This window comes from Mesocricetus auratus, unplaced genomic scaffold (genome assembly GCF_017639785.1).
Source record: "Mesocricetus auratus isolate SY011 unplaced genomic scaffold, BCM_Maur_2.0 Super-Scaffold_100001, whole genome shotgun sequence".
Lineage (NCBI taxonomy): Eukaryota > Metazoa > Chordata > Mammalia > Rodentia > Cricetidae > Mesocricetus > Mesocricetus auratus.
This window is the reverse complement of record NW_024429187.1, coordinates 13,340,717-13,356,586: the sequence shown is the minus strand read 5'-3', so window position 1 is coordinate 13,356,586 and position 15,870 is coordinate 13,340,717. Positions and strand designations below refer to the sequence as shown.

Sequence of the window (15,870 nt, the reverse complement as noted above, 5' to 3'; positions counted from 1 at the left end):
ACACATTCACCACAACCAAGGAGGTTTCATACCAGGGATGCAGGGATGGTTCAACATACGAAAATTCATCAATGTAATCTGCCATATAAACAAGCTGAGAGACAAAAATCACATGATCATCTCACTAGATGCTGAAAAAGTCTTTGACAAAATGCAACACCCCTTCATGATAAAGGTCTTGGAGAGATCCTGGATAACAGGAACATACCTAAACATAATAAAAGCTATATACAGCAAACCAACAGCCAACATCAAACTAAATGGAAGAAACGCAACACAATTCCTCTAAAATCAGGAACAAGACAAGGCTGTCCACTCTTTCCATACCTCTTCAATATTGTACTTGAAGTTCTAGCTAGAGCAATAAGACAACAAAAGGAGATCAAGGGGATACAAATTGGAAAGGAAGAGGTCAAACTTTCACTATTTGCAGATGATATAATAGCTTACATGAGTGACCAAAAAAACTATTCAAGGGAACTTTTACAGCTGATAAATACTTTCAGCAAAGTGGCAGGATACAAGATCAACTCAAGAAAATCAGTAGCCCTACTATATAGACCATAAAAGAAAGAAATCAGAGAAACATCACCCTTTACAATTGCCACAAACAACATAAAATACCTTGGGGTTATGCTAACCAAACAAGTGAAAGACCTGTATTGCAAGAACTTTGAGTCTTTAAAGAAACAAATTAAAGAAGACACCAGAAAATGGAAAGATCTGCCATGCTCTTGGATAGGTAGGATCAATGTAGTAAAAATGGCAATCCTGCCAAAAGTAATATACAGATTCAATACAATCCCCATTAAAATCCCAGCACAATTCTTCACAGATCTTGAAAGAACATTAACTAACTTTACATGGAAAAACAAAAGACCCAGGATAGCCAAAACAACCCTGTTCAACAAAGCAATGTCTAGAGACATCACCATCCCTGATTTCAAGCTTTATTATTGAGCTATAGTCCTGAAAACAGCTTGGTATTGGCACAAAAACAGACAGGTAGACCAATGGAATCGATTGAATACCCTGATATTAACCCATACATGTACAAACATCTGATCTTTGACAAAGAAGCTAAAAATATACAATAGAAAAAAAGAAAGCATCTTCACCAAATGGTGCTGGCATAACTGGATGCTGGTGTAGAAGAATAGAAGAATGCAGATAGATCCATGTCTTTCACCATGCACAACACTTAAGTCCAAATGGATCAAAGACCTCAACATAAATCCAGCCACACTGAACCTCTTAGAAGAGAAAGTGGGAGGTACCCTTGAACGAATTGGTACAGACATAACACCAGTAGCACAGACACTGAGGTCAACAATTAATAAATGGGACCTCCTGAAACTGAGAAGCTTCTGTAAGGCAAAGGACACAGTCAGCAAGACAAAAAGGCAGCCCACAGAATGGGAAAAGATATTCACTAACCCCACATCTGACAGAGGGCTGATCTCTAAAATTTACAAAGAACCTAAGAAGCAAGTCTCCAAAACACCAAAGGATACAATTAAAAAGTGGGCTACAGAACTAAATAGAAAATTCTCAACAGAGGTGTCTAAAATGGCCGAGAGGCACTTAAGAAAGTGCTCAATATCCCTAGCCATTAGGGAAATGCAAATCAATACAGCTCTGAGATACCATCTTACTCCTGTCAGAATGGCTAAAATCAAAAACACCAATGACAGTTTATGCTGGAGGAGATGTGGAGAAAGGGGAACACTCCTCCAATGCTGGTGGTAGTGCCAACTCATAAGCCACTTTGGAAATCAGTATGGCGATTCCTTAGGAAAATGGGAATCAACCTACCACAACAACCAGCAATTCCACTCTTAGGCATATATCCAAAAGATGCACATTCATACAACAAGGACATCTGTTCCACTATGTTCATAGCAGCATTAATAGCAACTTAGATGCCCCTCAACTGAAGAGTGGATACAGAAAATGTACACAGTGGAGTACTATTCAGCAGAAAAAAAACAATGGAATCCTGAAATTTGCAGGCAAATGGATGGCACTAGAAGAAAGCATCCTGAGTGAAGCATGTACTCACTCATATATGGATTTTAGACATAGATCTGGGGAGTGCCAGCATACAATCCCACAGCCAGAGAGTCTGGGAAACAGAACCTTCAACCAATGACTGATGGAAGCAAAGGCAGACTCCACAGCTAAACGCTGAGCTGAACTCAAGGAACCCAGTGACAGAAAGGGAGGACTGATGAGCAAAGGGGTCAAGACTGGGCTAGATTAATCCCCAGAAACAGCTGACCTGAACAAGGGAGAGCTCTTAAACTCCAGATTGATGGCTGGGAATCCAGCATTGGACTGATCCAGACCCCCTGAATGTGGGTGTCAGTGAGGACACCCATAGGCAATCTATGGAGCATTGGGTAGTAGATCGATATTTATCCCTGGCATACAAATGGACTTTGGGTGCCCATCCCACAATGAGAGATGCTCTCTTAAACTGGACTCTTGGGGAAGACCCTACCCTGGGTGAAATGACAGACTATGGATAACCCCCATGGAGGGCCTCACCCTCCCTGGGGAAAGGAGTGGGGATTGGGGGCAGGGAGGTTGGTGGTAGGACATGTGAGGAGGGGAGGGAGAGGGAGAGGGACCTGGGATTGACATGTGAAGCAACCTTGTTTCTAATTTAAATTTAAAATTAAAGAAAAAGACATTTAAAAATTTTTTAAAATAATAAAATCAATTAACCTGTGTACTGAAATATTTCTGGGTGATGTGTGCTGTCTGAGAATTATCCCACAAGAGAAAATGGAGTTAGAAAGGAGGCCTAGTTGGTTACTCTACACGGATGTCAAGGGTTCTAAAAATAACAAACATTTATTTGGTTGTGTGAGAAAGCGTGTGTGCGGTGCACCATGCATGTGGGTGTGAGGGAAAGTCTTTTGGAGTTGGTTCCCCTTTCCACACGTGGGTCCTTCCACGGGTGTTAGGCCTGGATGATGAGGCCTCTGTGTATTGATCCATTCCCTGGTCCCGTGTAAGGCTTCTCTACGTTACCCTCTTTACTTCTGTATGTTACTGAAAACATTTCTACAGTTAAAAAAAAAAGCCAGAGCCGCACTGACAGAGGGAGCCAGGGAATGATATATAAATAATTAAAAACAGTTAGGAAACGGGATTGCTGATTTTTCCCATTTCTAAGACAATGACTCTCTTACCGTGGACAGGAAGCATTTTCACACTAAAAATAGCCTGTGGAAATTTTATAAAGAATTAACTACCACCATCACCCACACACACACACAAAATAACCAGAAGTGAAAAGCTAAAATTGGGAGCTTTTGAGCTAAATCCGGAAAGTAGTTTCATATACTTGAAGTAGCTCTTTCTTGAGACCAGCCCTTACGAAGGGTAAGTCATTCTGAGTAGTGACTAGAAAGTCCCTGAAATCAAGAAACAGCCATGAACTAACAGCTGGGCTCACTTTCAAGTTACATTGTACTCACCATATGTGAAGACATGAGACTCAGCCTCACACAAGCCATTCCCCTCTGGAAGGCAGCATGGCCAGGTCTCTCGCTTAACTCACCTGTATGCTTGGTGTCGAGCTCTTGAAAAATTCCTGCCAGAAACTCTTCCCCATGGGTTTCACAGGCCCCATAGGCTCCCTCCTCCTGGCTGCCCTCATCTTCAGCTTTCAACCCTATGGAAAGGAAAGGTTTGGGGATTGTAATGGGGTGTCATCCGAATAATTTTTACTTCAGTGACCATCGGCTCACAATACTGACATCTTCAGTAAACCATTTTCTAAAAGTGGTCTTGGGTGCTGGGAGCAGCTCAGAGGTATAGCATCTGTCCACGTGCCTGAGGCAGGCTTCGGGTTCAATCCCTAACAACACATATATACACACACATAAAAATTAAACTTAGTCATAGGCTAAAACACACATCTTTAATCCCAGCACTCATGAGGCAGAGGTGGATTTCTGTGAGTTAGGAGACAAAGCAAGTCCCAGATTAGCCAGGGCTTCATAGTGAGACCTGGTCTCAAGAAAAATAAGGGGAGTGGGGAACCTGTGGGGAATCGGGTTTTATAACCCTGTCATATAAAAGAGAATTGTAGAACAACAAGCAAAAACAAAAGAAATTTTAAGAAAACAGAGGCGAGTGGAAGAGATGGCTCAGTGCTAAGGGCACTGGCTGTTTTTCCAGAGGACCTGGGTTCAGTTCCCAGCACCCACATAGTGGCTCACAATCGTCTGTCACTCCAGTTCCTAAGGATCTGATGCCCCTTCTTCCCCCGTGGGCATCAGACATGAGTGCCCACACCCACACCTACGCCCGGTAAAACACAGACACACGTTAAAAGAAAAACAGAAAGCAGAATGTTCTAGAGATGTGCTATCCCGCAAGGGTTCGTTTCTGAGTGTCTATTAACCACAGAGCAATAAACAGCCTAGGCAGAGGTCCCTAAATCTCCAGCTGACACATTTACCTCCTCCACGGTCTGTTTCCTTGACTCCTGCAATGGAGCTCATTTGCGGGGTTCTGGGTTTGAACTCAAGGCCTGTAGGGAAGAACTCTGCCACTGAGCTACACCCCAACCAAACCCCACATTCTCTTACACGGCTGTTTCGCTGCTGTGCGAGAAGGTTAAAGGTCTGTCTCAGGGGAACACACGTGAAGACTGACTGGGCTTGAGCGACATTTGTTGCAGGATGGTGAAGACCACCACGGGGTTGAGAATTTGGATTTTATGTAGATGTGTGCAGAGTACAGGCTTTCTTTAAAAAGGGGGAGAAAGACTCACGCCTCACACAGAAAGGATGGAGATGGCTCGGTATTTAAGAGCACTGGCTGCTCTTATCAAGGACCCAAATTCTATTGCCTGTACCCACACAGTGACTCTCAACCAGCATCTGTGACTCCACTTCCAGGGGATCTAATCTCTTCTTCTGTTCGCCAAGGGCATCACATGTGATATACATACATATATGGAGGAAAGATACCCATATACAAAACATAAAAGATTTTAAAAATGATAAATGGAATGGGGAGGGGAACAAATGTAAAGATGTAATATGAAGCTGCTGTGAGAAAAATCCATCACTTCCCATGCCAACCTAAATATCAAAAAATAAAAAGCCAGGAAGGGAACAGACGCCTCTGTTCAGATGCATGAAGTTTTTTGTTTGTTTGTTTGTTTTATTTTTTATTTGTTTGAGACAGGGTCTCTTCTTAGGTAGTCCTGCCTGCCCTGGACCCTGGAACTCACTCTGTAGACCAGGCTGGCCTTGAACTCACGAGACCCACCTACCTCTGCCTCCTGAGTCCTGGAGTTAAAGGCATGCACCACCAACACCTGGCTAGAGCAAGTAATTTACGACATGGCTACTTACCGTCATCATTCAGAGATAACTTTCTCGTCACCCCATCCCAAGGAGTGGAAAACGTAGTGTCCCTCCCAGAGCTGCAGACAGAGCCAAGGACTGAGGTACTTGAAGAGTTTGCATTGCGGCTGCTGTCTAAATCCTTGCTGGGGATGCATCGCCCTTGGCCGGACTGAGACTTCAAGGATGGAGGGCTCTGGAGGCTCCATGGTCTCAGCTGTGAGCAGTTCTCAGAACTTGCCAGAACAACGGAGTACGTGGCCTCCTGAGGAGAGCTGGGCTGAGAGCTTGTCGAGGTTCTCAAGGACATGACTTCAGGACAGGAAACGCGACTGTGCTTTCTCTCAGGTCTTGAGAAGTGAGAGTCCAGCACAGGAACTCCAGTGGCAGCTGTCCTCCGCAGCGAGTCCCCAAAGGCCGTCTTGGTTTTAGACTGCGGACTGTCGGGGCTGCTGGACTTGCGTTTAGCGACCCGTCGAGCCAAATTCAGAGTGGTCTCTCTCCTCCGAATGGCTCTGATTTTTCGACAAATGCTCTCTACTGGGTTGCGACGCTTCTCAACTTCTTTCCTTGATGAGGTCATCATTACTCCATAAGTTAGAAGTGGCTAAACAGTAGGCAAGATCAGACGTGGATTTTGGAGTTAGCGTTGTCCCGACAAGGATTTTGCAGTCAGCTGCTTATCCCCACACTGACTTTTCAGGGACTGGATACCAGGTGTTCGACCGCTCTCAACAACTCAGATTTTTCAGGAACCGCCAGCAGCCAGTGATACGAAGTTCTCACCTTGAGCAGGTACATGCTAAGGACCCTCTGTGTAGCGACTGACTCACCCTTAGAACAGTGCTCTGGGGGTGGCTGACACTTGGCTCAGTGGCTAAGAGCACTTGCTGCTCTTGCTGAGAACATGGGTTCAGTTCCCAGCGCCCATAGGGGATTCACCACCATCTACAATTCCAGTTCCTGAGGGTCTGATGCCCTCCTCTGGCCTCTTGGTACCAGGCAGGTATATGGTGCATAGACACACATGCAGGCAAAATACACACACACAGACACACACAAATAAAGAAAATCTTAAAAATACATAACTAGAAATGAATCTGTAAAAATAACAACCACCACCAGTGCTCAGGAGTAGCGTCACCACTGTCTCCATTTTCTAGCAAAGGGAGAGTCAGGCACACACCCAAAGCCTCTTAGCACGCCAGAGGCACTGTGTCTGTGGCTGTTGGCACAGTCCTTGCCCGGCATACGCAAATCCCTGGGTTTGATCCCCAGACAGGGCAGACTGAATGTGGTCCACTCACCTGCAAAGCCAGCACTCAGTACGTGAAGGCAGGAGACCAGGCATTCTGGGCCATGCACAGCTCAGAGGCAAAGCTCTGGGCTAGCCTGGGCTTTAGAAAAGCGGAAAACAGGAAGGCAGATCCCTTACTAAAACCAGGCCATCTGGATTCTGGAGCTGGGCTTTTAACCATCTCAGTTTTTAATCTATTATCTATCTCTGTTTTTGAAACAATGTTTCCCTGTGTAGCCCTGACTGTCCTGGAACTCACTCTGTAGACCATGCTGGCCTCAAATTCACAGTGATCCCACCTGCCTCTGCCTCCTGAATGCTGGGATTAAAGTTGTACACCACCACCCAGCTGCTTTTTAATTTATGCAAGACTCCACATCATGCATAGTCTGTAATGGTGTCAGCAGCTCCCACATATACACGAACAACCATCTTCATTGACACAGTCCTGCCTCTCATCAATTGAGAACTTAAAATCTACTCTCTCGTAAATATACAGTGTTTTGTGCCTGAACGTCATATAATCCCTGTCAGATATCTGGAAATCCCTTTTACACAGAGGCCGAGAGTCAAAGAGGTCTAGTAACTTGTTAATGGTCCCAGCACTAGGATCTGAGCCAGCTAGGATTTGCTTTATTTGTTTTGTTGGTGGCAGGACTTGAACCTGAGGCTTTATGTAACCTTAGTGTTTTGTTAGTTTTCTGTGCCCCTAGCCCTCCAGATTATCGGTGTAAGATAGTTTTTAGAAAATCATGGATTCTTATAAGAAAAAATGAGAGATTTGGAAATCCAAATTTTTGCTTAAATAGTAGAATCGGTGGCAATTTCTAAGACCTAATAAAAATCTCAATCACAAGACTTTTTCTCAGTCCCCTAACGATGAATTATAAGCTGATAAACTTTGTTTGGGAGTGGGACCTTCCTTGTGCACTGTTGGGAATCAAACTCAGGACCTTCCACAGGCCGGGCGAGAGCTCTGCCACTAAGTCACCCCCAGCCTTGTGAGGCAGTCTTCAAAGTGGAATGAGAATATAGCTCAGGAGCAGGGGACTAGCTTGGCTGGTGTGAAGCCTGGATTCGATCCCCAGCCCTCCAGAGTCAGATACACAGCTTCAAAGATTTGTGGTCACCAAGAGAAGCAGAAAGATTCCAGAGAAGATGCCAGGGTGCAGGCTCGGGCTTCATGCCAATCTGATGGCCGCCAACTCCAATCAATGAAGTGTCCAACGATGGCCGCCATTAGAGAGTGGCCGCCCCTGAACTTGCTTCTTGTTGTGTGCAATACTTTGAGTGTCTGAGGCTTGTCTTGTGATCCCAAGCTTAAAACACGTTATTCTAACCCTAACCCTGTTCAGCTGTGGTCTCAATTAAGCTGGCTGCTTCTCTCTTCTAGAGCCAAATAACTGAGGTAGGTTTGGCATGAGGCTAGCGGGGACCCTTGAGTAGACCCTGGACCCCTGTGTCTGGTACACCACCCTCTCTTCTGAAGCTCCAGAGAGAAGCCTCACTTTACAGGCACTGGCATCTGACTCTCCGTCCAGAGTTCTAGACAAGACTTTCATTTTCTCCCCTGTGTCCTGCAGGTCTACGGCTGAGATAATTGCTGCTTGGCATCAATATACTACTTCTTTTAGAAAGATCACTTAAGACACTGCCCCTAACACAGACTAAGCTTCCTAGAGTTAGCTTGATTTATTCTGATACAGCAGGTCTGACGTGGGAATTGGAGCAGATGGAAAAATAAAGATCTCGCAGTATGAGCTGCCTTCTCTGTGGCCTGAATACATCCTGACCTGTTTTGCCCCTACTTTTCTTCTTGGCTTTAGATCCTGGTGGAAAAGCCTCTCTGCACCTCCTAAACCACTAAGAACCACAAATCTAGTCTGGGTGTGGGGACAGACACCACTCCACTCCAGGAGGTAGAGCCAGGGAGATCAGAAGTTCAAGGTTACTCTTGACTTTGTATCAAACTCAAGGCAACCTGGGGTCATACAAGACCTTCTCAGACAACACAAAGAGGAAACATACAGCTCACACTGGCCCGTATAGCTCACCCTGGCCGGTATAGCTCACACTGGCTCATACAGCTCACACTTGCTCTGTGCTCTAACTGCATGTGTACAGGCACTGACAGAAAGTGAAAAGCTATGAGTGAACTTTGCTAGAACTCACTGCTTGGAGGGTTTTTGTTTTGTTTTGTCGTTTTTTATTTGATTTGCTTTTAAAATGCGTCTCACTATTTAGCCCGGGCTAGTCTGGTACCCTCTGTGGAAACCAGATCCATTTGCAAACCCACTGAGATCTGCCTGCACCTAGTGCTGAGATCAAAGGCATGCACCACCGCACCCTGTTGGAGTCACGGAGGGGAGAGAAGCCTCTGAGGTTAGCAACGCTGGCTGCTCTTGCCAAGGACCTAGGTTCAGTTGCCAACACCCACGTGATGGCTCACGGCTATCTGTCATTCCAGTTCCAGGGGATCTGACACCCTCTTCTGACCTCCCTAGGTGCTAGGCACACATGTGACACACAGACATATGCAGGCAATATATATATATTACTTACTACACGTAAATATATATATACATATCTTGTACATATAAAACAAAAACAAACCTTTAAAAGAAAAAATTCACTTGATATTTGCATACAAAGATGGCCTGTTTGTTTGTTGAACTCTTAATGTCAAGAACCATTTGTGTGTGTGTGTGTGTGCATGTGGCTAAGTATGTTTGTGTGTCATGTCTTTGAAAGTGCCTGCAGCAGCCAGAAGAAAGCATCTGATCCCCAGAACTGGATTATGAGTGGTTCTGAGCAGCCAAGTGGGCACTGGGAATCGAACCCAGGTCCTCTCAAGAGTAGCCAGCACCCTTCGCCACTGAGCCATCACTCCAGCCCCAAGAATTTCATTTTCAGCACCATCATTTTGAAATGAGCCATCTTGGAGTTTGCCAGTTCCTCAGTGATTTCACTTTTGTTCCCATGCATAAACCTGAAACTTCGGTGTGTACACGTACCCACATGTTCACATACATGTGGACATGAGTGCGGTGGTCAGAGCCAGCACTGGGTGGCTTCTTCACCTGCACCCCATTTTTTTAGGATTTATTTTATGTGTGGGAGTGTGTTGCCTGCATGTATGTATGTACACATTATGTGTCTGGTGACCAGAAGAGGGAGTCAGATCTGATGGGGGAAGGTCCTTCTGTGTGCTGTGAATATATATTTCTCTTATTGGTTGATGAGTAAAGCTGTTTTGGTCAATGGACAGGCAGGATGTAGTCAGGCAGGAAGTATAGGCAGGGCTATCAGGGCAAGGGAATTCTGGGAAGAGGAACACAGGGAAGGTAGGACGCCTGGGCATTCTCTAGTAAGCCAAGACCACATGGAAATACATAGATTAATAGAAATGGATTAATAGCCGGGCGGTGGTGGCGCATGCCTTTAATCCCAGCACTCAGGAGGCAGAGGCAGGCGGATCTCTGTGAGTTCGAGGATGGGCTGGACCGACAGCCTCCAAAACAATACAGAGAAACCCTGTCTCGTAAAAACCAAAAAAAAAAAAAAAAGAAAAGAAAAGAAATGGATTAATAATTAAGAGAGAACTAGCCAATAAGATGCCTGGGCCGAGTGCCCAAGAATTTATAATTAATAAAGCGTCTGTGTGTTTATATGGGACTAAATGGCTTCAGGACCTGGGGGGGACAGAAAGCTCCATCCACACAGATTTCCTGCAACTAGAGTTATAGGTGGTCATGAGCACCCGGGTGCTCTTACACAGCTGAGCTGTCTCTGGCACACTCCACCTCATTTTATGAAACAGGGACTCTTGCTGAGCACAGAGCTCACTGATTGTCTAGACTGGCTGGTCAGTAACCCCAGAGAGCCTGCCGTCAGGTGTTCTGACTGGGAGTACAGAATGCCCCGAGCCCAACTCTTCCTTGGGTTCTGGAGATCAAACTCGGGTCCTTGTGTTTATGACGCAAACACTTTACCTGCTGAGCACTCTCTCAGTCCCGTCCGGTGTATTATTTTCCTACAATAAAATCACCACTTACTTAGTAATGTATTCATCAATCACGGGATCTTCGATTTATCACTACCAGCAAATACTTAAGGGATGTGTAACAATGCCTGATGTAACAATGCCCGTGCTGTGCGTAGACGGTAGGTTTATCACAAGTCACCAAAAACTCTTTTAGGAAGCAGAATAAGCGTATGTATCCATGAGCCACAGAGGGCAAACATCCTAGAGATAGTGTTGAACGACGTGGGGATTAGCGACGGGAGTTAGATGAACTACGGCACAGCCATAGGACACCTAGGACAGGAGCCGTACCCATCGTACAGGTGTTGTCTGCACCAGAGAAATGAACTCCTGCTTTACAGTCCTGGGCCAGGCAGGCATTAACTCAGCTCTTTGCTATATGCAGGACAGTTCCAGCAACAACAACCACCACAGGACTTGGGGTTACACACAGGAGCCACGGAGCCTGCTTCCATGAGAGTACACAATAAGTGAGGATAATCACTGTCATGTCACCTCGTGTGAGTCCCAGTGGAAAGTCCTACGACAGTCACGTAATTCAACCTTTTAATCCTCTTATAGGTATTTTTCATGTGTGCGGTGTGCGTTGAGTGTGTGTGTTTGTATGTAGATGTGCACACATGTGCTGAGCATGCGTGAGGGTGTGAGTGCGTGGGGAGGCCCAAGGCTGAACTCCACCCCCCTCCCCAACTCTTCCACTAAGTTCGCCAAGGGAGAGTCTCTCAGTACAACCCAGAGCTCGCCAATATGGCTGGTCTTGGCAGCTAGCTTCCTCCATGGTCCCCTGTCTTCACCTTCCCAGGCTATGGTTACAGACAGGCTGCCAAGCACCCTTCATATCCACGTGGGTTCTGCGAGTCAGAACGTAACTGCTGTGGCCTCTCCCTGACCGTTAACGGTCTAACTCTGAACCTGGCAACCCATATGTAAAGCGGTATGCATGGTGCACAGCGGCATAGCCATGGCGGGATTTTCCATGCCCTCCTAAAGTCAGAGTGCTCTCGGGTCCCTTCTGAGCAGTGCTCTGTGGGCTTCTGGGCCCCCACATTTAGCTGGTAGCAAATCAAAACTCTGTGACGCTTGGTTTTCAAACGACAAGTCATCTCCAGTCTGCGAATGATTCATGAAATACCTGGGACACCCTTTATATTAAAACACTCTGAAACTTGTGCTCCATCTGGGAAGGCGGAGGGACAGCGAGTTTTAGAAGAACAGGGGCTGCACTCACCGTAGTGACCCCAGTGTCTGCAGGGCTCCGTGCAATTTAGGTATTTAATAAACACTGCCTGGCTGCCTATGGGGATGGCTATTAAAGGGTTAAACCTGCGCTTGCTCATGCATGGAATACAACTGGTGTTTGGAGAACAGGAGTGGCTCTTTATGGTCTGGGGAGCTACACAGGGCAGCTCCCAACTGCCCCAGGGTATCCAGAACCCTCTACAGCGGCCTTGGAGGGACCTGCGCATGTATGGTACACAGGTATACATGCAGGCAAAACATCCACGCATAAATAAAACCCCCATTTAAAAAAGAAAGAAAATGTACCTTTTTATTTCCCCTGTGTGAGTTCTGGAGGCAGGGCCATGCTGTCTGAACCTGACATGTAGGCTGGTCTCACACTTACAGTGATTCCCCTGTCTCTGCAGACTAGAGTCACAGCTATGCAAATCTTGCCCAAGTTAACACTTTTTCTTGGATGTTGTACTTTCTAGCTGAAGATCGGGCACGCTCTGTAAGTCACTCAGTTATGAAATCCATGCAGGCTGGAGAGACGGCTCAAGATTAGGAGTGCTCTCCCGGGGGCACCCAATTCAGCTCCCAGCACCCACACAATCAAGGCAGCTCTTGATCGTCTGTAACTCCAGCTCCAGGGAATCGGACACCTCCTCTGGCCTCTGCTGGCACAGACATGTGGCACACACTCACACAAACATACACACATGAATAAAAAGATATTCTAAAAAATCCACAGAAATCGTCTATGAGTCACAGAGGTGAAATCCACTTGGTTGACTAAAATTTAAACAAAACCTTTAATTGATTAATACAAACTTTTAAATGTTCATGTGTCGATAAATGGTAAACAAGGGGTTTCTTTGTCAATGGTCAGATACAGCCAAGCCCTTTGTCAAATGCAAGAATCAGCCAGCAATTAGGAGGCAGAGACAGGCAGATCTCTGAGTTCAAGACCAGCCTGGTCTACAGAACCAGTTCCAGGACAGCCAGGGCTGCACAGAGAAGCCCTGTCTCAGAGACAGAGGGGGGGACACCCATTCACTGGAAGCTCCTTGGAGGTCCCAAACCCCCCCCTCCCCGCCCCTGCTGCCAGGCTGGTGGGAGGCAGAGAGTGTTTCCTACCTAGCTTCACCCATATTTTTTGTTTTTCGAGACAAGGTTTCCCTGTGTAGCTTCGGAGCCTGTCCTGGAACTTACTCTGTAGACCAGACTGGTTTTGAACTCAGAGATCTGCCTGTCTCTCTGCCTCCCAAGTGCTAGGACTAAAGGCATGCGCCACCACCACCTGGTTCACCCATGGTTTTGCTGTTATTGTTTTGCCAAAGTCTCACTCTGGACTGGAACTCATGATAGTTCTACTGCCTCAGTACCCATGCTCAAGTTATGGTGTGGGCTGTGTTTGCTGTGTTTGTTGGATTAAACACACTTCTTTTCTGTGTGTCTTTCTTAGGACGGGGGACATCAGCTACACTAAAAGTGACTTGCAAACCCCATGTCCCCAGCCCAGAAAGTGCTCTATAAGTCAATTGTCTGTACACCTTTATGTTATACACACAGGGAGACACACACACACACACACACACACAGAAAACACGCACTGGTGAGACTGCAACCCTCTCCTCTCCTGTTCACATAACTTTGTCACACTAAACGCCCCTCCATTGGGTCACACCAACCCCATAGTCAACTTTGGGGCACGATTTCTGAAACAGCCCTCATGCTTTGGAGGGTCGCCTGTCTCCTTCAGCGTCTCTTATTTTATCAAGGCTAGATTTTTCTCTCAGAAGAAAATTTACAATAAACCCCAAACTGCAAGAATCAGGGGCTTCCTTGCTTTCTCAGGCTACAAAACCATGCCCCTGCTTCCTACCAAGGGAGGCACCTTCCAAGGGACCAGGCCTGGAAAACTCCCCGCCCCCCACCCCGTGAAGCTTTGGAAATCTCTCCGAAAGTCAGTCTGAAGACAATTCTGGAGCTGGGTGCGGTGGTTCATGTCTGTAATTACAGCACTTGGAAGGCTGAGCGAGGCAGGGGGATCACTGTGAGTAGCCTGCCTTAGAGAGAGCCTGTGTCAAAACGAGGAGGGAAGGAAAGGGAGGCGGAGGCGGAAGAGGAGGAGGGAGGAGGGAGTTTGACTATTTGCCCTTAGTGAAGCTGGAACTTCCAGAACCCTGCTACTTATCTTTTCCCTTCACATTTCTAACCTAGCTTTACTTCTCTACTGAGCTTCTAATTTACACCGACGACAGCGACATTGGACAATGTCCTGTACGGCAGGTATTTTGAGGTTGAGGCAGGAGTGAGGAGACAGCATGGGGGCAGGGGAATCTCTACTTTGCCAAGGGGACTAAGGTCAGGGCTGGCTGAAACTGAGCTACTTGTCTGGGGGAATCTCACCACGGCATTTTTCACTGGGCTGGTCCAGCACGCCAGGAACTGACTTCTGCGTCCACACCAGGGAGAGTGAAGGCTTGCAGATGGATGGGAGAGGTGGAGCTCATTTGTGCTAATTTAATACCCGCTGGCAAGGGGGGCGGTGTCAAGGGCAGGGTGGGATCAGCCGCACCTGTCTTGGTTCTGCTCTAGCTCAGGGCAAGGGAAGACCACGGGCAGGCTGAGGAGGAAGTCTGTGTGGAGCCAGGAGGAGGCTGAACACCAGGTTAGGCCAGCACAAGCCTCACACCTTCAGTCAGAGGGGCGGAAAGCCTCCCCTTTCTCTTCCTACAGAGCCTCATGTGGCAGCCCAGGCTCGTACCAGGCTACATCCACAGCTGTAGAAGCCGTTCTGGAATTTCCTAAGATAATATAGATCGGAGTTGCTGTGTGGTTCTCACAAACATACACGATGCTGTTCCTTCCTTTTCTTGGAAGACACGGTCTATAAATTGTGCAAAATGTAACAGCTAAAGCCGTAAGTGCTCAGTACATGGACAAAGCTGCACCCAGGGCAGATGACGCCCTTCGCCGGGCGTGTTGGCATGCACCGTGATGGAAAGGGGGTAGCATGTGCGTGGGGGTGCTGGTTTGAGTAGGTGGAGTCCAGTCAGATTGCAAATATGCATGCATTCTCCTCCTTGCCAGTTCCTCAAGGAAAATGATGCTCGGCTCATCGATGATCCGACAGTGGAAGGATATAAAAACATGCATAAATATAAATCCAGAATAAATCGTATGGTAACCACGTACAATGTAGAAGGTCGAATGTCATAGACTCTGTTGAAATCCAGTAAAACGCTAGACGTTGTGAAAATATGGGGTCCATAGCGCCCTCTAGTGATGGGTAGTTGAAACTCACTGTTCCTGAAAATTATCTCTGAAATTTATCATTCCCTCAATTTTGTGATTTACTATTGTGGTCAATTAATGATAATAATGATAACAATATATTATGTCATACTTTGGAAATATCTCTGTGGAAACACTCAAGTTTCAAACAGGTTTATTCTAGCGTAACTGGGTTGTTTTGTTTGTTCTGGATTTTTAAATGTAGAATCTTGGTATATCACACAGGCTGGGCCTCAGACGGCCCTAGCCTCAAAGCCACTGGCATTAGAGGTATGCACTACCACACCCAGGCAGAATCCTGCTTTTGATGATGGGGGGAATTGAGGATAAAACAGGTCCTGGGGGCGGGAGAGCTGGCTCCCACAGAGGACCCAGCTTCCGCTCCCAGCACTCATGGTCAGCGGTGAGCAGCTTCCGCCATCTGTAACTTCAGAGCCAGGGAGCCAAACACCTTTGGTCTTGGTAGGCACCTGCACTCATGGGCACACTCCTACACACACACACACACACACACACACACACAGACACGCACACAGACATACACACGCACACACGCACACACACATGCACACGTCACTTACATGTATTAAAAAATAGAAACAGATTTTACAGGGCATGGCGGCACAGGTCTTTAA

The 15,870-nt window shown here is 46.6% G+C and overlaps 1 protein-coding gene across 6 annotated transcripts in view; it reads right to left on the bottom strand.

The window, feature by feature from the left end:
* Irag2 (inositol 1,4,5-triphosphate receptor associated 2) overlaps positions 1-14,439 on the bottom strand; it is a 96,052-nt gene extending 81,613 nt beyond the window's left edge. For 5 of the 6 annotated variants that reach the window (XM_021228888.1, XM_021228891.1, XM_021228889.1 and 2 more), the window contains exons 1-3: positions 14,348-14,439; positions 5,382-5,979; positions 3,572-3,685 (exon numbers count right to left, since the gene is read on the bottom strand). In XM_021228888.1, the coding sequence (XP_021084547.1) occupies positions 3,572-3,685; positions 5,382-5,958 (691 nt within the window). In that variant the 5' untranslated portion in view covers positions 5,959-5,979; positions 14,348-14,439. Of the gene's footprint in view, positions 1-3,571; positions 3,686-5,381; positions 5,980-10,661; positions 10,703-14,347 lie in introns of those variants that run through there. The other variant, XM_040743590.1, reaches the window with a different exon arrangement.
* Positions 14,440-15,870: the final 1,431 nt, after the last annotated feature.